General features: G+C 37.3%; 1 protein-coding gene across 1 annotated transcript in view; it reads right to left on the bottom strand.

Annotated features, from left to right (window-relative positions):
* Nucleotides 1-14,584, bottom strand: part of LOC122804411 (putative N-acetylated-alpha-linked acidic dipeptidase) — a 2,922,358-nt gene extending 2,907,774 nt beyond the window's left edge. Inside the window, exon 1 of the mRNA XM_044074242.1 lies at nt 14,258-14,584. Within this exon, the coding sequence (XP_043930177.1) occupies nt 14,258-14,457 (200 nt within the window). The 5' untranslated portion in view covers nt 14,458-14,584. The remainder of the gene's footprint in view (nt 1-14,257) is intronic.
* Between the last annotated feature and the right edge of the window lie 11,996 nt (nt 14,585-26,580).

Genomic DNA, 26,580 nt, shown 5'->3' with positions numbered 1-26,580 from the left:
TGAAATCAGGTAAACTCATTACATGTGTTATGGATAGGGTATGTCTGCAAAATAATTTGACTAAATTAACCATTTGAGCACAGGAGAATAATATGCTGATAAATACATCAAAAACTAAGCATATCAGATTTAGAAGACATAAATTGAAAGGTGAATATTTAATACAGGACACAGTAATTCATACTGTAGATTCATTTAAGGTCCTGTGTATATGAATAGATCCAGCTCTGAATTTTCTAATCCTATCAACCAATTGGTTAATGATAGTTACAGAACTATCGATTGTATAAGAAGTTTTATAAAGTATAGGAAGTCAGTGTTTGTTATTTACATTAAACCCAAACCTGAGTATGGAATAACAACATAGAAACCTTATAAGAAAAGCATCAGTAAACTGGAAAGAGTACAGCAAAAATGTGCCAAGGGTATCCATGGATGTGAAAATTTAAATTATGAAAGATTAAAGCATCTGAACTTGTAAGTGTCTCATATAGATATTTAAGAGGAGAGCTTGTTCAGGTATATAGGGCATTTAGAGACAACTACCTCTAGGAATGTTTGGCGTTATCAAAAAGTAGTACAGAATCATCAGACAACCTATGTAGAAGATTCTAGAGGAATGAGAAGTGTACTCATTGGTTCTCTGAGTGAACAGCTGATGCATTGAACAAACTACCAAACTACATTAAAGCAATCACTAATTTAGATATTTTTAAGAACAGCCTAGACAGTTATTATGGAAACAACTGTGTTGGTATATTGGCAGGCTAGAAGGACATTAATTCCCATTCTTGAAATATTTGTATGGATGTATGTATGCATGTACTTACGTATGAATGTTGTGACGACTGTGCCCTGGCCCAGCAATCAAGGAGCCTCAATCCTCACCACTAACACCAGGGAGGTTGTCTCCTAGGAAAGGAAAGGATAGCTAATACACACAGAAAGTACAATTTCCCTTAAGTGCACACAGAGATCACAGTCAGTCTGGGGCTGGTTGCTCCTTTGCTCACCAGGTTCCCAATAAGACTCCCCACTGGCACAGCTATAGGGTCCAGGTCTCAGCCTAACTGGGCAAGCTAAAACCTCCAGTACCCTCTCTGTCCAACCAGTGCTTCATGTCTCTGCCCAGGTAGCTGATACACACACACACACACACACACACACACACACACACACACACACACACACACACACACACACACACACACACACACACACACACACACACGCACACACACACACACACACACACACTTTGAGAAGAGGTTATACAACCACACAGAGTTTCCTGGGAAAAGGCTGACACAGGTTGTCCAGCTGTGACCCTATTACCAAGACCATACGGTAGTAATTCCTGCCACCACCCAGTTAATTATCAGCTACTAAAAGGCCCTTAAAATGGTGTCAAATTATTACTGTGCAATTTTATAATCCAATAGTTGTATGACTAATCAGTCTCAATGTTTATTGGAAGGGCTTATTACAATAAACTCTATAAATATATAATGTACTCTAAATCATACTTTATCTCTACATAAACCAGCCACAGGTAGAAGGTTTTAAAAATATTTAATAATAAATAATTAAAACACAAGACAAAACTACTACACCACAGAGATATCTAAGAGTTCAGAGATCACACAGAAACTTAAAATAATACAGTAGTACAGGTCTAATTTCAAAGAAAAATACCTAATTAATCTTTACTAGCTTTAACTATTCCTACAAGAAATCACAGTGCTAAAACTTACATGTGAGCATAAGGCAAAGTGCTGAGTTAGATGTACAAAGTCAAAATGCTCCCAGTCTCTCACTGAACAATAGTTTTAAACATTAACCAACAGCTCTGCTGTGGCCCTCCCAAATTAAATCATTTTGACACTTAGGTTTTCCCAATATTCATATTGCATCATCTTGACACCTGGTCTGAGTTCTCAGGCCACACACTGCATTATTTAGCAATCTAACACCTGCTCAGAAACTTCCAACAAAATACATTTCACATGTATACTCTAGCAGAAACCAGAGCAGTAAAGCACCATCCACATGTAAATTCTGGTCATAAACGTTAGCCTTAAAACAATGGGCATGAAACCTTCATCCAGACACACTGGAACTGACTTGTAAAACATTAAAGAGATTCATAAGATCTTTTCAACTTTAAAAGACACATTTGAAATACTTGGCTTGGTTTTCCTTACAGCAGATGGCAATGTTGCAACAATCTTGAAGTTCGCATTTTAAAGTGTTTTCTTGCATTTAAAAACACAAGCCTGTATTTTACATTTATTTATACAGTTGATAGAATTATGTATCAAATTCTATTTGACTAGGCTGGCAGCCTGCATCTGTCTTCGTCCAATCTTCAGATATGTATGTATGTATGTATGTATGTATGTCTGTATGTGCCTCTGTATGTGTGTGTGTGTGTTTGTGCACGCGTAGACATTATTAAATATTTACATAGCTTATATTTTAGTTGCAAAATACTTCCTCCAACATCAACTACATATCAATATCAGCTCTGAAAAAGGAGACAGGGGAATTATTTTACATTAAAAATATGCATACACTAATAATATAACAAGCAATTAAGTAGATAGTCAAGTAGCTAGATATTCTATTTTCTAAGGGCAATAATGCCCTTCAAGGTAGGCATTACAGAGAAATAAAAGACCTTCTGAGAATATAAAGGTCCTTCATCTGTGAAACTGAACCTCATAGCATGGCTGGGCTGTCCATTATTTCCCTGTAATGCCCAGCATATTGGGCACTATTGCTTGCTTAAAGCAACTTTCCAGTTTCTGCCATTCTTCTGTGGTGGCTGCTGTCTAGGTGGCACCAATAAGTGTATTATAGTTTTGTATGCATACTCACACTGCAACTGGACAGGAGAAATGTATTTAATGTCCTATCATTACACTGATAAAGATGGGGGAAGAGATTTAAATTTGTTAAAACATGTATACCAATGCACTTTGTTTTTCAGATAAATAAACCACTCCCATACCTGATAGCAGGTATATTAAAATGTTTTGGATGCAACTGTCATTCTGTTTATTTTTTGTTTTGTTTGGATCGCTTGTCTGTATACTTAATAAAAGATTTTTGACTGGAAACTGACTGTCTACCCTGCTTTGAGACTTAGGGGATACCACAGAGATTACTTGCTTCTTGTATTATAGTTTCCAAAGCTGTAAAACTCTAAGCAGTCCTTCACTTCTTTTGTCTAATGTTTGTGGTACTTGGGAGATGTTAAAGCTCAATGCACTACTAAAAGTTGCATTCAGATCACCTCAGTTATTACCCAGTTAAGTGTTCTCAACATGAATGTCAAGATTTACCATTCAAGATTCATAATCAAGGTAAATGTCTTTACTTACATGTCTTGAACACTGCTTGTGACTGGAGACCCAATAGTAATCCTCTTAGTTTGTTCTAAATTTTCATATATGAGCTGAACAATCTGTCTGATACATTGACTCTCTGCTTTTATATCTAGTTATAGTTTGCCTGTGGCTCATATCATTTCTTAAATGTCACAAATTACCTGCACTCTTTTGTGGAAGGATTTACCTTTCACATATTTTGCAAAATTTTGTCTGTGCAGGACATATTTGATAAATGTGATGCACCATAATATGCACATAATGATTTTATGAAGTTGGTACACAGTCTTATTATATAACTTTGTTTTTACTTTGCTGCATCTTACATTGTGTACAATTTCATTTTTTCAAACAATTATTCCTGTTTATTTAACTAGTATACTTTGTCTTATAAGTATTGTCAATTTTCTGGCTTTATCTCTGATAATTCCATTCACTTTTTAGAATTAATTGAGATCGTTAATGACAAATCTTCTTCTGATAAATCTTTCCTTTCTAACTTTCTCTAACACATACTTTTAATACTTTATCCACTTAACCATTTAATCCATTTCAGAGCTATGAGGCAGCCAAAGCCAGTCCTGTCATTCAGTTGCTGCAAAAGGCAATAAAATTAATCTGTATGGAGTACCAACCAATGCTGTTACCAACTGCCACACTGTAAGATACTGTTTTCTAAGAACAATTATAATTCATTTTCACTTCCAAAAACAACAAAACCGAATCAGAAATTGTCAGAAGAGCCACTTTTACAGTTTATCACATCAAGGTTCAACATAATGGCTGTTTTTTTTTTTCTTTTTTTCGGTTAAAGAATGTCCCCAGGTTTCAATAAACTCATTGTAGGCTTCACGCAGAGCCTACACAGAGTGTTACTGGAGATGAGACATTGTTCATAGTGAGGCATCATACCATGCATGTTAATGAGGTGCATGTAAGCAAGATTTCATGGCTCACAGCAGTCTTGCTGGCCGAGAAATCACTTATGTGATTGTGGATACCATTTTCATGTACGGTTGCTGGATGCAAAAGTTTGCAAGCAAATTCAGATAGCAATACGTGTAAGTCGAAGCAGCTCTGTTGCACAGATTTGCATGAAATGTCACTATGACTACCAGGACTACACATATCATACCTTTCATGTACCTCATGTTGGGTTTTAAACAGTTCATGCTGCAAGAAGTTCCACATTAACTTAAGATGTTAGTAAGCCATTAGCATGTTTTTACATACTGCCCATTTGTTCCACATTATGAGGGCTACTGTTTTTCTTTTTGGAGATGGAAGGTTGAGAATTATAACACAGATAGCAGTGATTCTGCCCAAGAATAGTATGACAGCATAGCATTTGTATTTCCCTTTCTTTAATTTTCTTCATTTACATTTTTTTTGGCCATTGTTTGCTCAATGCACTGCATAGCGCAATCAGTGGAAGCGGATAATCCATGCACCATGTTTGTGCAATGGTTATCATCACACAACATTTTCAAACACTGTGTGCACACCTAGTAAGCATGTGATAACTGGAATTGGCAGAAAAATATCAGGATATAAAGCACAATTGGCAGCAAAATTTCATTCAACATTGGGCTTGATCTCTGGTAGTTATAACTGATGTTTCTAGTGAGGGAGAGCACTTGTGAGCACAGAGGTGTGGTGTACAGGAGTTCCAAGTCTTTGCTGGACTCCTAGTTCAGCATCATGGGCCCCAGTTACTACAGAGGGACTATTCAAGCTCAGAATACAAATCAGAAGCATGGAATAGTGCTGCCAGGGCTTGGACCAGTGCTACATGTATCTCCCACACTGGTGAACAATGTTGGGACCACTTCAATGACCTCAGGAGGAGGAGGAGGGATACCCTTGACCATTGGATCAGGGAATTTAGGACCAGTGACACTCCACAGATGTGTAAGTATCAATTACAGTGACTACTTGTAAGAGTTAAAAGCTGAATAAAGTCAAGACTAGTATTCATAATGGCATTCTGTTCTGTTTTGTTTTTTTCACAGCTGCCATGGAGAGAGCTCTTAATGTGAGTACCCATGCCATGACACTGGCAAGGTTGCGAGAAGCATGTGGTATGTATGCATCAAAACAGTACTGTTATTTAGTATTTAATACAATTGTATCAAACTGAGCATGCATATCGCAACTGTAAAGGAAAGCATGTATGCCTTAGTCTGTAGTACAAAGCAAAAGTTCCATATTTTCAAATAACAGTGAGCATGCATCTCTCAACTGTAAAAGGAAACTATGGATGCATTAGTCTGTAGGACAAAATAACAGTACCATATTAGAGAGTATTCTGAGGTTGTAGATTCAAAACCACACTTTTCAAATGTACAATACTGTTAAATTTTCATCATTATTGCAATGTAACTTCAGACATCTATACCAGTGGCACAAATGACCTGCTGTAAACTGTAATCAGTATAATGTTGGCACACAATTGTGCAATATATGCACACATCAAAGACTGCTTGCTACAGTATGTACTATAATGTGCATCTGTTATGAACTGTGTAGTCTTAAAAGTAATAAATACATTTGTTAGGAGTTTGTAGTCTTAAAAGTAAAGGTAGCAGAAGAGAGTCAAATAATTGTATCAATGCTTTGTATGTCACATATGAAGTTGTTAATGTTATCTCTCTTTTTTTTCTCTCAACCCAACCCTTATCTTCTCTTTTTTTCCCCACAGCCCAGCAGGGTAGGTCTGTCCCACAGGATCCTCCTGCCCCCACTCCACTGGCTACAGCATCACTGCCCAGCACATCTGGGATGCAACCTGACAGCACCCCCTCTGCTGCCCCTGCACTACCTGGGCTGTCAGGTCATTCTGCCCCACATGATAGGCCAGTGGTTCCCTCTGGGAGCAGTGGTAGAGGTGGTGAATTTAACACCCATGATGAACTGCCAGGGTCAGTTCATAGGATTGTGTGCCACACTGTTGGTGCATGCCTACGCCAGATGGAGCACCTGCTCTTCAGACTCATACAACATATCAGGAGGAGATGCAGATGTCAGGCAATGCAGCCAGTGGTGCCATGAAGTGACAGTAATGGCAGTCCAGTGGGTGAGGACTTGATTCTGTCACCCAGCTAGGCATCCATGGGTTCTCAGTGTCCCCACCCTCACCCCAACCATGGTGTTCACCCACCGACTGTGTCCTTTATTATCCCTGTGACTTGTCTTGTATGTCCTGACTGTCTGTGATTGCTTCCTCACCTACCCAACCTATCTGACACAGACATACCTACTTCCCTTCCCCATCAATCCTCTCTTACAACCTTTTATGATTATGCTTGCAAATATACAGCTCTGTCTAACATGCCTGTGTTTCTTTGTACTTCATCAGTTACCTGACAAGTAGTGCGAGACATGCAGTGTTTAAGCCATTCCATATCACTGACCTCAAAATGTGTGAGGATATTAGCAGGGAGTTATATGGTATGTAGTTGCCAGCAACTGAAGGACAGTTTGGATGGCACAAACAGGCACATACTGTTATTTTGGGGGAAGCATAGCTGAGTTGCTTTGAATGTCACAAAAACTGATTTTTTGTGGGAGACAAAGCTTAGTTACTTTTATGGCACAAACAAGGGTACACTGCTCTTTTGGGGGGGGGGACAAAGCCCAGTTACTGTTATGTCACAAACAAGCATAGCCTGTTTTTTTGTGGAGAACCAAAGGTGTTACTGCTGTGGCACAAACAAGGATATGATGCTTTTGTTACTGTCCTTGTTCTGCATCCTGCTTGTTGTTTGATCTTAGGAAGGATTGTGAACTCAGAAACTTCAATGTGTATCATTACTTTCTAACTTCTTTCAATGATTTACCAGTACAAAGGTATGGTGCTAAACTGAGGACATGCAGTGATAATCAGTATCTGAGACATATGAGTATGTGAATCTTTGAAGCCTGAGGCCTACTACTTACTAATGGACACCTATAAGTCAAATAAGTCTCTGCTGCCACATGTTAAAGTATTTTTTGTAGAAATCCACCATTATTTACTTGATTAGTTTACCAAGTTACAAAATACAAGGATATGCCATACTATTATTCAATAATCCAGTCTAGGTTTAGGACTTACCTTACAAATACAGCAGTTGAAACAATTTTAGTTCAGGGATGACTCTGGCTGATGCAAGCAGTATACAGCCAGTACATGGGAAGGTAAAGATTGTGTGAGTTGCCTGGCATCAATTTTACTATATGTATGTGAGTAGGAGAAAAGTATTAGGCCCCTAAGTGGTCAGTGGCTGTGCTACTTATTGTCTCTTAGTCAAAGCAAGGGCATACCAAGCATGCCAACATCTGCCTCCAGGCATAGCAGCTGGTGGTTCCCCCTCCAAGTCCTCCTCTGACTGTGGCTGTGGTGATCTAGACATTGGTGGGGGGATGTGTGTCCCTTCCACTTGCTGATCCTGCTGCAGCTGTTTCCACAAGATCAGACTGTGTAGCATAGCACATACTGTGAAGATTTGTGTACACGCACATGGATTATACCGCAGGGCTCCACCAGATGTATCTAGGCACCAGAACCATGACTTCAGCAGCCCAAACACATGCTCTATGATGTTTCTGGATTGAGTGTGTACCTCATTATAGCATTCTTCTGTGACTGTTTGTGTACTTGTGATGGGTGTCATCAGCCACGGCTCCAGTGCATATTCCAGTGCATAGCCAGCATCCCCCAGTAAATGTCCCCCCCAGCAAACATCTGGTACAGCTGTGATGTGTGCCAGATATAGGAGTTATGATAACTGCCAGGGTTGCCAGCATACACATTCAAGATAATTCCGTGGGCATTACACATGACTTGGCAGTTGATGGAGTGGTATCCCTTGTGGTTAATGTAGATTCTACTCTGCTCACCAGATGGTCCCTTAATGTGTACATGAGTGCATTCTATGGCACCCAGTACTTCAGGGTAGTGTGCCACATCATAGAACTGTTGCATATTGCTGGCCCTCTCTCAGAACCACTGGGAAAACATATGTGCTCACTGGCATGTGTGAGCATAGCTTCCAGGAATTAGTGGAGGATCCTAGATGCTGATGCCTGTGACACACCCAGCATGTCCCCAGCTGATCTTTGAAAAGTACCTGTAGCTAAGATTTTAAGGGTTACACATGCCTTAGTTTCCACTGGGATGGGTTCCCTCGGTTGGATCTGGCTCTGGGTTGAGGGCAGCAGAACTGAAAGAGATCTTGTAATGTGTCCCTGTCCACCCTGTAGCCCTCTATAATCTCCAGACCTTATAGCATCTGATAAGTTACCCTGGGCCTGAATGCTTTTCTTATTCACAGCCTAGGCCTATTGTCAGCAGTACCACCCGCATTAGTTTCAGACTCTAGCTTATAGATATGGATCAAAGCTGCAGCAGCACCTAGCACTGTGTCCAGTTAAAATGTCCTTGTCTGTACTCCAATGATATTGAAGTATTCAGGAAAAACAAGAATGGAGTCTACATAGCTTGTTGAATAGCTCCACTGTGATGGATTATTTCATTAAAATGCAATTTAACTGTTTATTCTGTAATTAGCATCTATTAAACACACCTGCTGCTATGTGATATTGCACAAACATGGAGCACAAAAAGGAAAGGAAAGGTTACACACCCTGCACTAGAATCCAGGACCATCTATACTCTAGCCCTAGATATACACTCGCTGCCTCAGGAATAATTACATGACCAGCACAGTGAAACCTGTCATTCATTCCACCATTTCCCTTGATTGAGCTAAGAGTCGCATCATGCAAACAATGAATAAAAACAAAAATTACTTAAAGCAGACATGACACATTTTAACAAAAAAATTCAGAGGATAAAACAGAACTTGTGCCTTGTGCACTGCTTACATGCACTTTCACTCTTCCTAAACATACATGTACACCTTTGTAAGTGTAACCTGACACACCCCCTGATGTTATCATTTATTGCTGCCATCCATTGGAAGAAAAACACTGTGGAAGTGCCTACATGAAGTGAACATCCCTACACAGTTACTATCTTCTGTGATTCAGCAATTCTAATGAATTTTGACCTCATTTGCATCTTCACCATGCTGACAGCCCTGAATCTACATGGTTGGTAACCGTGTAGGCAGGGAAACTGAAGGGGAGCCCAGTGTTGCAAATACAATTGTGGATATTACTTTGCTATATATCTGCATGGAGGAATACAGTTTTGGATAAAATTTGACTGTACTCCATCAGCTATATACTGCATATGCTTACATGACAGTATGAAAAGTCTGTTTCATGGAGTTTACACTTTTAGCTGTCTACATTACTTACAAGTTTATTCATTTGTGGGTAGGGAGGTGAAGCTGCATTTATGTCATGGCACTTAAAAAGGACTGCTGCTATTGTCACTCTACTTTTGTAGCATAAACCCTATCTAATAATGTTATAATGTGCCTGCTATTACATGTCAAGTTCAGTTCTGTACAAATCTAATAACTTTTACTTACTCTTGTCTCTATGTATACTGTTTTCTGTGGCTATATTCAGAAAGTTTTTAAATACACGGGCAACACCAACGGTTACTTTACAGCTTATTGAATCATTCCATAGTGTTGCTTTGCTTCATTAACATACAGTTCAGCTATTTATGCTGTAATTAGCTTTCCATGGAAATTACCATGTTTGCACATGAGTGCTTGCTGCTACATGGAGTTTACTGAATCTAAAACTATTCATGACTTGTGTGTGCATAGCAACACACACACAGTAAAAAATGACCATGTAGGCTTTATTGAATACCCCATGTCATTTTCAAATGCCATTCTGCATTTTTTCTTATATTATGTACAGAGGTAATCAATCAGAATTTCATGCCAATAATCAGCATATTTATAAAGGAATTTACTTGCTAACTTTTTTACCTGGTACTCATTTGCAGCCTATCTGCTCAAGTGTTTGTGTTTCCAGTTACAGTACAAGCTCTTTCAAAAGTTAGAGCAAGCCTGACTGCTTTTTAATTGCATTTTATTCTACTTACAGAAAGGATACAGTCTACGTAATGATCCTTTTACCTGCCAATAGAATGTGGGTCAGTTTTGTATTGCATAGTTTTCTACATTTTTCCTATCTGAGCAAGATTATTCCACAGAGATTATTATCACTGCTCCAAGTTTTCCTTCACTATTATACACTGATTGTTATTTACGTATTGTAATTTTCAGCAAATGTAACTGCATTCCCCACACCCCAGGCTGTTATCTGTAAATTAAGCAAATGCCTAGTCAGACTAGCTTTGCCAAAAAAAATACAAATAATAACATAGTTATGACTAGTCAATATTCTTATTCTTGATTAGGAACTTCGCAGTTTGAGACTAGTTTCCACCGGGGCTTGTATTATGGATCCTTGTCATAACCACAGATGTGGCTCTTGCCAATTCACTGTTGGAGAATTATTTTCTTTTCTCTATGACCATGATTCTCCTACTGTTCATTCACTAATCTGACCTTTGACCCTGTCCCCATTATTTTTTTCCTGCAGCTGGTGGTCTGTATACTATGGCTGCATATCAAGGGCCCTTCCAACTCTGATTAGGGACCCTATTAAGTCAGCGAATGCACTAAATTGCGAACACTGCTTAATCGAACCTATTTCCCCGAAATGGCAAAATCTCGAAAGCACAAAACAGCGATTTATTTCCTAGAGAAAAAAATCACTGGGACATTTTTGGGACTTTGCCATTTCCTACACTGTGGTGCATTCTTGGAGTTGGTATATTTCAGTAGGGTGTGTGTGGGGGGGGGGCAAAGTCACCCACTTTATTATTTTTTTGTTTTGTTTTTTTTTTTTTTTAATGGATCAGTGATTTTTTTTTTCCTGGGGAAAAAAATCGCTGATCTGTTTGTCCAACATTTTGTTTTTTCGGTGTTAGTGGGTCGATTATATAGTGTTCACAATTTAATATAGACCCCATTGATTAATTTATGAGTACAAAACATCACAAGATGCACAGTGTGAAAATAAATCTGCATTTGTTATGCTCCGTGATGTATCATAAGAGTAAGTAAGCTTACTAGGTAAAACTACCAAAAGCTTTTAGTATGGTAAAACTCAGTAGCACTAATGCTGTGCCTGAATGAATTTTATGTATAACAGCAAACAACAAGTCAGCATATGCCATGTGTATGTGAAGCTGGTTATAGTCTTATTAGATCATGCTTTTTTTGTAATCTCTACCTGGGCATATAAATAGCATCTCCTTTATGACTAATTTACCATTCAAATCATGCTGGAATATTCACCAAAACTAAAGAGGTGATCAGAACATTATTTTTGTTTATTAATGTATTAAGTGAGTAGGCAGACTGATAACAATGAATATTTTTCAGCTGCTGGTCTGGATGGGTTTGAAAGTCATACAGATAATTAGCCTTTTACTTACATAAAACAGTAATTACCGCAATTAACAAAACTATTTAAATAGTTTTATGTAGAAATTACTATACACATAAAACAAACCTCATTCGTTCATATGTATCACGTTTTCTTACATTTAAAAGAAAGGCTGACTGAGTGTTGCAAAACTTTTTATTAATCTAATTATTAACCTGGTGGCTGAACTAGGTTGAGGCCTGTATACATTAGAGGTGACTAGGACTGTCATGTTAAGTGACTTGAAATTTGTTAACCTGGTGATCTAAATAGTCCAAGGCCCTTGGCTCAAAGACAGTACAGGCCTAAAACAATGTCCTTTGAATGATTTGCACAGAATCACACAGTAGGCCAATGGAAAGACAATGACATTGTTAATAGACCCTTGCAGTTAATTTGGTAATAGCTTGGCTGCATTAGTAGCACTGATATAACATGCAATTTTTGTAAGTTCTGCAAAATTTCAGTAGAATACATAAATTATGCAGGTTTAAAGGTAAAGTCACATCACATGGGGGCCTCATCATTTTTTTTTTGCCAGCTATAAGTTTGTAGGTTGATGTTGAAAGAATGTTTTGAGACTACTATGAATATATGAAGATTCTTACAAGAGAGACACATCTAAGTCTGTAGGTTAAATATGGCCAGGTGTTCAAAGAGGGTCATTTGAAAAAAGAGTATTACGGAGGACGTTTAGCCATTTTAAATGGGATAGTGATGCTTGCTCCTATTGGAAGGGGCAGTCGTTGCATTATAATTTATTTACATAAGTTAGCCCAGGATATTTGTTGTGCTGACAAGCTTTTTGATTAATATACCAAAGATAATCCATTTGACCTTCAGTAACCCCTTCGCTGATAAGTTTGGAAAGGGTTGCAAGACAGTTTCTATAATATCCTAGCACCTTAGGCACCTCTTAAATACTACATTATGTTTTATATGTGAAATGGTTCATACACCATCCCACAACAGCATATTCTACTGCACAGGGTACTACCATAGTTTGTAATATAAGCAATACCTAGTCAGACTAGCTTTGTCAACAAAACCATACAAATAATAAAATAGTTATGGCTAGTCAATATTCTTATTCTTGACTAGGAACTTCATGAAGTTCAAGAAACATTAAAACATCTTCTGGGATGTGTACATGAAGAAAACTATTTTTTTGTCTCATTTGCAATTATATTTGTGGGGGAGGCATAACTGCAGAAAGTGCATTTATCTTGCTTCCACAAAGCTACAGGAAATGCTACTACTCAAAGTTTAAATTATGTTTACACTGCCATAAGCTCAGCAATACTCTTCCAGTTTTCATTGTACAATATCACAATAATGCATGTTATTTGTGTAGGGCTGCAGTTTAAAAATATATATGGAAAGTCAGACGTAAACTGACTGAGAAGACAATTTTTGTAATTAGATAAAAAAAAATCCTGTTTCTCATATTTGTGTAGTATGTCCTTCACCAGGTATTCCTCTGATCCTATCAATGCACAGACATCAGACAATTAGCTGTCTTACTTCTTTTGCATTTGGCTTTTATGTGGCCTAAGCCTTCTTACCTACAAATTCCATATTTTTACAGCTCTAGTTATGAGCAGTGCAGCCAGCTCCTTGACCACAATTTCTGTCTTTGAAACAACACAGTGCATATATAACTGGAATATGAGTGGTAGTCAACACAAACTGCCAAGACCTAAACAAGTAGCACCCTCTACACACAGTCACACTCATACACTCGTACACATGCATATGCATATGCACACGCACACACATACATTCAGGCATAAATAATGAGGTCTTCTTTCCTTCCTGGTTCCAACACTATGCCTTGTTCTACCATTCCTAGTAAAATAATACATAACAGCTGACACTAAGCACCAACACGCCTTATCAAATGTTAAGACGGTATTGTTTTAACATACCCCCACTCTCACCACATAAGTATATATAATCCAGCATGTACAACATGAAGAAGGCATATCATTAAATAGGTTATAAGCAAAGAATCTTGGTATGTGGTATCTTAAATAAAAAAAAAAATACAATTGACCAATTGTATGCTAAAAGAATGTGTGTGTGTGTGTGTGTGTGTGTGTGTGTGTGTGTGTGTGTGTGTGTGTGTGTGTGTGTGTGTGGTGTGTGCGTATCTCTGCAGATGATTTCCTACAAGCTAACAGTAGGGAATATATATTCCTTTAGGTGCCTTTTGAAAGAATAACTAAATGTTACCTGTACCATTTATGCAGCATATAAAATAATGTATTTGACCATAGCACAAGTCACAGTTTATCAGTAAATAAGCCATTTCATTCAGTATTCACTAAAGAAAACCTAAGAACATGATCTTTTTTCTTTTTTGTTAACAATAATTACTGTTTATTAATACTGTTCAACAAAGTACTTGTAAGCCCTAAACCCCAAATGTGTGGAAAGAAAAGCCTAAGGTGACTTACTCTAAGTTTTCCTTAATGTTTTCTGCCTTAATTTCCTTCATGAGCTTCTCAATGATGCTACTGTCACCATCCACACTCATCTTCCTCAACCAGTTTGGAAGGTCTGGAGCAGTGGCAAACCGTCCAATGAGTATTCCTATGATAAAAAACACAGCAGAGCACAGGGATGCAATCACAATTAGCTTTGTTAAGGATAACATGCTGCTCTTTTACAAGTTTGCCTGTGCAGTACTCTTTTCCGAATATATTCTCCAGCAAAGTAGTAAAACCAGTAAAGAAATGTCTTCTCATCTATAGTCACTCAAAGACTATGCTTTAGAAACATAGTTTGTCTTGTGAATAAATACATCATGTGCTTTTTCCAAAGTTCTGTCAGCTTATTGAGGCGTGTAATAATTAATGGTTAGCATTGCACATTTACTGCTCAGCTGCATAATGATTTACTTACAAAAACATGAACTACAGATAGTGTTGTAACACTGTCACATATTACGTAATCTACTTCAGACTTCTAAATGCATATGCATTTCTTTACAGAAATCTGATAAACCACATTTAAAGAACCTAGTAGGAAGTTTTTAATTATTTTTTACTTGTTTTATTGTGTAGTACTGTTGTTTTAGCATTTGTTTAAGTTTGTAGGCTGTGTGCTGCTCATTACTGCTCTGACTTGTACCTCTCTAGACATCTGCAACAACTGGAAAGGCCACAGAAATACCTCACTAAAAGAATCACAGGCCTAAAGCAGATGCCCTATGCTGACCGTCTAAAAAAACTCCACCTATACTCTGTCGCATATCGTCTACTCAGAGGCGATCTCTGCTTAACATACAAGGCCATGTCAATCTCAGAGCTGTTGGACATGCTACACTTAAAAAAATCCCAATCCCTCAGAGACACATGCTCCAGGGATCTAAACCTTGTCATCACAATGAACAAAACATGCTGGAGGGATAGGTTCCTGTCCTAGAGATGCCCCAGACTCTGGAATAGACTGCCCATACATGTCAAGCAGATCACTTCTTTGGCCTTCTTCAAAAGGAATCTTGATGATTGTATGGGAAATATGAAATTCACCCTGGGGATCATGTCAGTCACCCTGCTAGACAGGGATACATGGAAGTAAATACTGTGGGAAGAAACAGCCAGGAAATTGTTATGGCTAGGCTTATATAGTCCCTAGGGTCAGTAGCCTAGAACCAACCTATGAACCTATGAACTTAGTTGGATTACTTCATTGGTTCGTAAGTTCTTCACATATTTGTCATTTAGCCAAATAAAAGGCACTTTGTACTTAATTATACCAGATCTTGTAAACACTTATGAAAGGTTAGTACAGACATTTCAGTTGTTTGCTTATTGATCATAACCAGCTGCTTTGGCAAGGTCTTATTTGCTGGAGTTTTGACTGTGTGGATATGATTAATGACTGACCCTTGTACAAACTTTGGCCTTTAAAATATGAAGTCTTTATACATATATTGCTGTGATTTTGTAGTTTATGTGATCTAAGAAAAAAACAAGTCAGTCACTGCACAGTATGGTGTCATTATCCTTTGTGGTCATCCTCAGCTGTGCTGCCTGGTTTGGGAAACAGCTGTTATATGAACTTGGCTGAAAACACTGCTAAGTGATCATTTTTACATAAATCATGATCTTCCAGCACAACATGTGTCTGTTGCTTTAATTATGTTTGAGTGAATGTTTTTCTTGTTTTTTACTAAAAAATTCTTAGTGAAGAAACAAGAAAAAACTAAATAAACAAACCCAGAAAGGCACCCCTAGCTGAAGGGCACCATAGGTGGCCACCTACTTTGCCTATGTGTAAGGTCAGCCATATACAAATATATATATTATTGAAGTGACACCTTGACCCCATGTGCAAAAATGGGAAAATGGGTTGTGGATGGAAGGATATCTATATATTTATACATATTTATCAAAATCAGGAAGTCAGGGAACAAACAGTTTGCATAACTGATGGTGGAATGGTAGGATACTGATCATATTTTACAAATCCATTAAAAGGAATGTAAACTAACTCTGGAGAACACACTCAGACTGAGGACTGAAATACTTTGCCAGCCCTTATTACAATACAACTTGCAGTAAGTGAGTAACTCAAGTCCATTCAAAGCAAACTTGCATATTGCACTGTACGACTTCTGGATGATGTCCAGAGGAAAAGACACAGACAAGCTGCATAACTGGATGAGGGACTTTTCCTGGATAGGCAATTAGTCAGGGTAGCATGGGTAAAGTCTAATTTACCAAAGTGGGAATAAGGATTAGCAGCTCCAGACTTCGATAACTACTTGAGAGCATTAAAATAATCATTTCTTGCAAAATGTCAGAATCTTGCATATAACCCAAAGAGGAAGGAGATGATAACACAGATTTGCAGCTGACTGGGCTGAAAAGATCTATTGCCTGTATTTTGGGGACATGGTGCTGACAGAAATGTGCCAGCATTACTGAGAAAATCAAAACTGGCATTTAGTTAGTTATTGAAAAGAACAAAGCTGAAAAAATGAACAGAAGACCTATCAATAATTAGGACCAGAAACAAAAGTCACTGGCCATGAGATAGAGCAGAGGAGACACTCAACTACAGTACAGAGAACAAATGCTAGGGTACAATAATATTTTAAATTGGGAAGCCATTAAATGCTTATACAGGTTGCCACAGCTAAAAGAGGATTTATGTCAAGCTTTACAGGAAGAACTATGAAGGGCCAATTGGGTCTTGTTTGAAAGAAAGCCCTAACCAGTAATGTATACAATGGATAGGAGATGTAAGGCAAAATAGGGAGCTGAGGAAGGGACAGATCTTGTATCTGTATGCTGAAACATGAGTTGGAAATATTATTAAATATAGAAATGACAATGCAACAGTGGGAGGAACTTTGTATATTCCCTTGGAAAGCTTTACAATCACACACATTCAGAAAATCTGCATGGAAGTGCCTTCATAAGTACTGTTATACCCTGGGCAGACCCTCTAAGATTTTTTTCTTTAGGGAATCCAAACCTGCTGGAGAATGGAGATATACCAAAAAGGGAGAGGGAGGCTGGAAATGCATTGTTGGACTTGTAAAGATGAAGAAGACTTTAGATTAAAAAAACACAGAAAGCATGGTCAGTGGAATATCACAAAGAGAGATAGAAGTAAAGGAAGATCACTTTTTTGTTGGATCTCTGAGATTCATTAGAATTTATAAGACGTCTGAAATAACTATTCCAAATTATAGGGATGGCAACAAGGAAAGCAGTCACTAAGAAATGTAAAAATCAACTTATCCCAAAGATAGAACATGCAATCAATATTGTAGAACAAATCAGATAAAATAAGGAAAGATAGATAACCCAGAAGAAACTAAAGTTTATTAATAGGTGGTTTAACACATGCCTTTAGTTATCCATAATGATCAGTGCAGGTTTATACAGGGTAGAAGAACTTTTCACAACTTCATAAGAACTTTGTTAATAAAGGAAGCCAGTAGAGAGAGACTCCCAGTGATGACAGCAATCTTGGATTGCAGTAAAAGCTTTTAATTGTGTGGAATGGCCAAATCTATTTGATATCTTGAAGGGGACAGACTTCCATATCCTTTTACATTATGCAGAGTATAAACCTACCTCACTGACATAGCTTAAAGATGCAAAGCCTCTACTATCTTATTGCCATCTCTCCTTTATGCTGTCCCAATCTTCACTAACCTTCAAATCACACAACTGTGAAAACTTGAGTAATGATAAAATAAAACAGCCAAAATTTATACTAAACTATAATAATAAAACACACCACTGCACAGCTCTCAGAGAATTAAATTCTTTAGAATTATCACCCCACCTATCTCTTTCTCAGCTTAATACAAAACAATGACTTCTCTATAAGCCAGAAAATTGCCTAGCCCGTAACTATTTAATACAACACAATTCTCCCAAAAGAATTTTATGCCCTAGGGAAAAATCACTAATCACTATAACTAAATCATCTAATACTGCAGGTATCTCTCTAATACTCAAATAATATGGCTAAACTATGAAACCAGACCCCACTACCACTGAAATCCATTCATACTGCAAACTCAATTTAAAACACAACCAGAACTTCACTTATCAAATGAATGGATCTGCTCATGTATATCTCCAGGATAAATGCCACTGTTGTCTTCAGCTTGCCTTATTGTCAGTTAGAATCCTATGCTCCTGCTCCACAACCAGCCTTCACTAATACTTGAATAATTTTACTAGCACCTCCCAGCCATATACCTAGTTTTATGACACTGTTCACCCCCTCCCACCATTACATTTCTAATATTAACCTTCTGTAAACCTCCTTTGTATGTCATCTCTTAATTAAAATATTAATATTTTCTACCTTAACTAGTTCTTTTCTTCATCTCCATAATCACATGCTGTATTTATCTTTTTGACAAAACCACTAATACATCTCTTTAAATGCTCAAAGTTCAATATCTTCTAATGCATAAATATCTTCATATACCTTTCTTTCATATGAATGTAATTTAATTAGCAAATATATGTGTGATTGTTAATGTATATTACTTAATGCCTACTTAAAAATGTTTATAATAAGTTGGAGATTTTCTCCCTGTCCTCTGCTAAAAAGGGATTTTTCACTAATCCCAATCAGAGAAACATAATAAAAGCAAAATAAAATAAAAATTTTCTTTCATACCTTTTTACATATCATCTGGACACACACATATCTATACATATATATATATATATATATATATATATATATATATATATATATATGGAAAATATCATTATAATCAAATGTTCATAATTTCAAATGTTTTTCACCTGGCAGAAGTGATCGTAACTCATTTGGATTCCTCTGCCAGTATTATGTTTGTGCAAAAATGTGAATGGTGGGGATTAGGTAAGTTGCCTTTTCCCACTGGGGAACAATCCTGGGGTTGGTATACATAATTAGCAGGTGGTGTTGGAGGAGCAGTCCCCCATATGTGATGCATGAGTTTTGTTGGGAGGGTTCAATTTTTTGTGTTGGGATTCTTTTGGATCAATGCTTTTCCATCAATGTTTTTGTACTTTGATATTTCAAAGTACATCCAAATATATATATGCATTGCTTGTGTGTGTATCTGCATGTTTTTCCCTGTGCATTTTTGTGTGTGTGTGTGTGTGTGTGTGTGTGTGTGTGTGTGTGTGTGTGTGTGTGTGTGTGTGTGTGTGTGTGTGTGTGTGTTCCAGACTTTATACAGTGTACTGAAAAACAAGTGCAAGTATTATATAGCTTGTGAATAGTAACATATCTTAATAAGGTTTATGTGTGGCTGAGGGATTTGTTACAGTCTCACCAAAAACTATTCGAGATTCAGACACATCTTTCCAATCAGCTGTATCTCAAGAAAGTTGTCATGAGATGTCCTCAAAAGATAAAGCTAGAGATGAAGATACCCATTTTTGAAACACTATCAAATTCCCTTTCTATATTGACCATCTACATTGGCATTCTTGCCTCCATTCCTATGCTGGATTGTTATGGTGTATGGCTGTAAACCTAAGCCCCAGCTGTGTACCTAAGCATTCTGACAGCTTACCCTATATAAATACTTTAAGGTCTATGTCCACAATGAATTTTCTACCATACAGGTAGGAGTGAAGCTTCTGTAGAGTTCAAACTATGTCCAGGTACTCCTTATGTTCAATTGTATAGGATTCCTCCCTAAGCAGAAATTTAATGGTGAGGTACTCTGTGTGGTGCTCTTTTCCATGTTAGGAACAGTGATAGTCCCCAAACCATGATATGAAATATCCCCCTTCACAATACATTCTTGAGTCTTGTCAGAAATGGCTAACACAAGGCTCAAGGCTTTACCAGCTAAAGTCTCTACAACATTATCTGCTATATTCTTTCTAGTAAAATCTGTAAGTGGAGTTAGTATCTTAGCTGAGGGGGAAGCTTCATGCAGTAGCCCACTGTCCATAAGAATGCCTACACCTATATATTAATAGTAAGTTTAAGCCATGTCTGAATAGCCTTCACCTTGGCAGATTATAGCCTAATCTTAACACTGTCCAATTTATGAACCAGGTAAGAGAATTCTGCCATTTCTATCTCATAATTGTTGGCTTTAATATATTAACCCGGTCCTTTTTAGTCTGCACAACACCTCACTAACATGTTGAACATGTTTTTTCCAGGATCTGCTAAAGACTGTCTAATCATCCAGGTAAACAAGAACATTGCTTCCTTCTCCTTATGGAATGCAGTCTATTGACCTCTTAAAAATTACAGGAGTATACTTTATTCCAAGGGGCATTTTGCTGAACTAATATAACTTAAAGGGGGTCACAAAGCTGACTTCTCCCTCAGTGCAGGTGTAACACAAAACACTGTAGACCAGAAACATAGCTGGTTCAACCAGCACCATGGGCTGGTACTGTGACCCAGTGCCCCACCCCCTCAGCTCTTAACTGTTTAAGTGACGAGCAAAAAAAAAAAAAAAAAAAAAACAGACATTCCTTCTTCTGACATACCAACTAGATGGCCAGATGTATGACATGCCCCCCCCCCCTTCCCCTCCTACCTTAGTCATTCTGGACCCATTTCTATGCCCTGCTCCAACCATAACATTTCATCTTTTTAATTGTAGCAAACACTTGCAACTGTTTATACCCTACCAGCAAGAAGCTCTACAGCACTTATGTGTTAGTTTAAAAATATATATGTTTAAACTTTAGCAAACTGCTTGCTACAAATGTAGCAAACAGTTGTTGCAGTTTATACCCTGCCTGCACTGAGCAATGTGGTGCTTGTGTTTTAAACAAATTTTTTTTTCTTCTTTTTAAAGTGTAGTCAACTGCTTGCTACAATGTAGCAAGCAGTTGCTACAGTTTAGATCATACACTGAGTACTTCAGTGCCCAGTATTGACAGAAAATGCAATACCAGCCTTTTAAAGCCAGTATTGCATTAAAGACAGATCGAGAATGGCTGTGCGTACCCCCAGCACTTTGTGCCCAGGGTAGTTGGCCATCTTGCCCTTCCCTAGCTAAGCTCTGCTGCAACAGCATGGTGGTCTATATACTGTGTAATATTGTGAGAAAGATAAGTGATGTTAACCACAAGATAGTGTTGCCAGGAAGAAGGCAGAAGGAAAAAACTATATTATGCTAATATGATGAAGCTATACCATGACAGACAGACACTGCACTTGTATCTGCAGTGGGTTGCAAAGCACAAAAAAATGAGGTAGTGGTAAAGTGGCGGATACAAATGAAGCAGCTTCAGGCAAAAAAAAAAAACAAAAGATACTCCACACCATCAATAAAATGTAATGGAATGACAAAGCTTTCAGATACAAACTATCCTTCTTCAGTGTCTCAAATAAAAAGTAGCCATTAAAACAGCATTTATATCTCATTCAAATATATCACATGACACAGCAACCTACCAAAACACAGCAATTAAAGCAGCAATTAAACTTTAAAAATACAGTAACAATACAACAAATGTAGTCATTTTTTCTTCACCTTCTGTTGTTTAAGTTTTAACACTGGTTTCAGTGTAACCTGCTTATTGAGACCAGGGTGTTTATCTGCTAAGTGGATAATCCACTCATATTCTTTCATATCCACATTATTTACAAGGTCCCCATGTCTAATACTTGCATAAACCACATGTATAACTCTAAAGCTGAACTGATGTGAATCATCAGTCTCACTAATATGTTTTGCCAAAGAGTTGGTCAGTATTCATCTCCTAATTTCAGACCTATGTTCTATGATCCTATCTTTTAATTTTCTGGTTGATTTTCCTACGTAAAAACCCAAGCAATATTTACAAGTGGCAAAGTATATGCTAAATTGTGTATTGCATGTTGCACTACAACAAAAAACAAATTTCTTTCCATTCACTGGATGCACAAATTCAATGGATTGATTTATACTTGAGCAACAGGAACAGGAACAATTATAGCAGGGGAAGGTGTCCATAAGGATTTCCCACTTAATAATAATAATAAGGTAACGACATTTAATAAAAAGGGCACCTTCCCCTGCTATAATTGTTCCTGTTTCACTTCCTATTCCAAGAAAACTTTAGCTAATGTTACTTGAAAAGGTCTCTCTCTCTCTCTCTCTCTCTCTCTCACTCTCTCTCAGGTCACAGTAGCATACCCAGGGTAGGGCAAGAGGGTCGACTGCCCTGGATACAAAGTGTTGGGGGGGCACAATCAGCCGATCCTGATGTCTTTAATGAACTACCAGCTTTTAAAAGTTAAACCAGAGCACTGTAGCATTCCATGTGTAGCAAGCAATCTTAAAAATAGAAAATATCTTTTTTTAAAGTATAATCTGAGTGTTGTAGCACTGCATGCATTCAGAGTATAAGATATAGTTACTGCTAGCTACATTTGTTGTGAGCAGTTTACATTACTTTAAATTAAAAGATAATTTTTTTAACTAAAATTTAAATATTGTTGCACTCTGTTCAGGCAGTGTATAAACTGTACAAACTGTTTGCTGCATTTCTAGCAAGCAGTTGCTACAGTTTAAAATTAAAGCAGATTTTTTTTCTTTATTAACTAAAACAGGAGTGCCATAGTGCCGTAGCATTCACTACAGGCAGGGTATAAATTGAGTAACTGTTAGCTGCATTTTTACAAGCAGTTTGCTTTAGTTTAAATTAGAGAACTAAGCATGAGAGCTGTAGTGATGTGTGTAGGCATCAAACTCAAAATATTGAAATTCTATTTAATGCAGGGGCAAGCCTCTGCACCCCCCTTACTCACTTCTGATAATATATACCATATTTGGATTCACACAACTGTACAAAAAAGGTGAATTCCCATTTTCAATATTTTGAGTTTCAACATTTTGAGCTTTTCAGTGTTTTGAGTTCTGAAGTAAATTAATGCATTCCATTATTACATACCATCTCCATCAACGTAAATCTTAAGTATAGATGATCTTATGGAATCAGCTTCTGAAAACTTTCAAATACAGAAATATTTTACCCAGTACTGGCATGTCAGAAAACTTAATGAAAAAGTGAATTGTTGTAACAGCATGAAATGGCCATAGTGAATTTGTATACCATAGCATCCCTATTTAGGAGACCTGTATGCTGATTTAATTAAGACCAGTTCATCACCACTGCCCACACCATCTTTAAAAGAGCCAAGATGCTTTAATTAATTTAGTATGGCCCTAGCTGAAATGAATGCTCCTGAATCACTTCTGCCTGACATACAAAACAGGTGGCTAATTAATGCTTACAAATGCAAACTGTCTGCAACACAGTTATCCGGGGCTAAGGTGATAAAAACTGAACCCCTTAGTCCTGCACCACTATGTATGGTCAAGCAATCTTCCTTTAAAAGAATTAAGCAGTTACTATGGTGAACGTACATATGCAGGGTTTCATTGTTTATTAATTAAAAAAGTTACTTTAGCCTGTTGTCTTAACATTTTAATTAAAAACTTTCATATTCAATTGTTACCATGCATTCAAGTTTGTTTTTTTTTTTTCTGGAGCTCTGTAAACTAAACCTCTCCTTTCTGGAAATCAGTGATGAGTGTCATTATTGAAAATTGAATGAATCACACACATACATTTTAATATGGCAGGGCAGATGTTAATTCCTTAAGTGTTTAATATAACACATGATACTCAACAAACAATTACAGTGCAGTTTATAGTCATAATAAGAAGACACACATTGATTATGTATACAGAACTATTTTGCATTTTAGCAATTCAATTCAACAAACTTAGCATCCCTTCTGTCATTATTTAAGTTATCGATCTGCAGTTTAATAAAATCCTTAAATGAGGTGCCTTTACAATGCCATCAACATGTACTAAACTTGATCTTAGACAAAAGGTTGAGAAGTGATATGTATTTTATTTAACGTTTTGAACATGTTCAGGATGAAAAAGAAAGTCTTCTACTGTATATTCCTCTACAAGAACTTTCAAGATCGAAGAAGAAAAAGTTAAAGTCTAGTATGGAGTCATGAGTAAAAAAAAAAAATCTTCACAATGGTATGGCTGCAAAGATATTTAGCTGTCTAGTGTTCTCCAGGCATAGACTTTGGCTGTATCAGCATCATTCCCTTTTTTCCTATTCTGTACATGGGGCTGGGGTGTCACATTAGTAGTGACCATCACCTAGAGCCAGTGTTCACAGACTGCCAGACGGCTAGTGTATTCACTATTAAAGAGGCAATACCCATGAAAATCTCCATGAAAAAAGCTGTTCACAGGTATAAATCCCCCCAAAAATGTTTTCTGCCAAATGTGATCAACATGCAGGAAGAAGACAGCTTTGTGTTCATGTGAATTAAACTTAAACATGATATTTTGCCTTTGGCTAATTTCTATCACTTTATTAAGCATAGCATACACTTATAGGAGCTGCGGCGGTGGTGCTGCGGTAGCGTTGTCGCCTCACAGTAAGACGTTGTCCTGTTCGATTCTCAGCTAGAGCATCTTCTGTGTGGAGACATGCGTGAATGGGCATACCTTTGTTGAAGGTTGTGCATCAGGGCTGGCAACTCGGCATGTAAAAATCTACTGCCAATCATTAGCAGACCGGAGTTCTGCTGTGGCGACCCCTAACCGGGAAAAGCTGAAAGACACAACAACAACACTTATATTCACATATTCACTGTGGACAGAAAAGATGTAAATGGTATCTCAGCACTTAGGTTACCAGACTACACTAATGTATAATGATTGCTTAAACTCTGGTCAGGATTAAGGTAAATAACATGTACCCTCGACAACACCCTGCATGCTTAATCAGTATTCTTTCATGCATCTCCCATTAACACGAATCAAACTGTTGTATTCTCTGACAGCACTGCTGTATGAAAAATGAGGCTGTTGGGATTAAGTTGGATATTAACAAAGTGCTATAAGATGAATGACCATTTGTTTAAAATTTAACAGATTGTTATTGTATGCACTACTAGTAAGTCTTCATCCACAAAATCCTATCACCATTAATTTAAAAAAACTAATCAAGATACAGGTTGCCTTGGTTTGTGCTTGCAATCCCTTTACATTGCTGAAGGCTTTTAAAGTCACATGATCATTCATTCAGGTATTTGGAAGATTCTAAAGCTCAAGAATTGCAAACATGCTCCACTGGTAATGGTAACATTTTTAATTTTCACACAGATTTCTGCAGACCTAATATGCAGTTTTATGCGTCAGCAATACCACTGCTCAATACACAAAATACATACTTGTTGTACCCCAGTTTAATATTAACATCCATACTATTCAGAAATAATTGTTTTTTTTTCTGGAAGAACAGTTCAGCACAATTACAACCCCTCCTTCCCCCAGCAGTTCTACAATGAAACTGTTGGATGTAAAAGTTTCATGTCTTTTTAAAATCCATGCTCAGAACATCAAACTATGTTTTTCATGCTGCACTGGACAGTCCATCTATAATAACCTACATAAGAAATGTGTAGAGTGTGTGTCACCATTATAATGATTCAACAATCACACTATATGGATAACAGTTATTACTTGGGCCTATTAGACAATCATCAACCACCGCATCTACCTGACTAGCGTAGCAGCTACAGGGTAATGTATTAATCTTACTCTACACCCATCCTCTCTGTTGTTACCATTTCCCTAGGTGCTCTTGCATACTACGTACAACACACCATTTGTAAGACTGATGTAATATTCACCATTCCCACCAGTGTAAAATGTGAGAGGTGCATTATCATTTATAGCTGACAAAAGAAGGATGTAAACAAAAAGATTTCTTTTCTATACTTGTTTTTCATAGGCTGTATCTAGTTTTCACCTGCTCACCCTTGCAACTTATGACGCATTGATTAAATCCATATGTGTTTTTTTTTACCTCAAAACTCAAGTTCCTGACATTTTTTGAGTATTTAGTCTTTTATTTATTGATTTGTTTATTAATTTTATTTATTTATTTGCAGTTTATTAACTGGGAAAGTCCATTGGGCCAAAAATGAGACCGTTTTCAATGGAGGCCCTGGGAGAAAAGCTCCATATACAAATATTACAAAGCTAATATCAACAAAGTTAACAAGTACAATACAATTTTCAAAAACTACTAAAAGACAGTAACATATAAGACAGAATAATAACATTTGAGCAAAGTATTGTAACAAAGCATTGAATGAAATTAAAGCACAAGTATTTTGGAGTACATAAGTATAATTTGGAGGGCAGGCATATTTGCACTCATAGTTTCATGACGCCAGAGGGAGGAAGAATTAGAGGAGAGTGGAACAGTGAGAAGTGAAGAGGTGGAGTTATGA

The sequence above is a fragment of the Protopterus annectens genome, chromosome 6.part0 (genome assembly GCF_019279795.1).
Source record: "Protopterus annectens isolate FY-2018-M chromosome 6.part0, PAN1.0, whole genome shotgun sequence".
Lineage (NCBI taxonomy): Eukaryota > Metazoa > Chordata > Ceratodontiformes > Protopteridae > Protopterus > Protopterus annectens.
The sequence above is the reverse complement of the archived record's forward strand: the minus strand, read 5'-3'. Positions and strand labels throughout refer to the sequence as shown.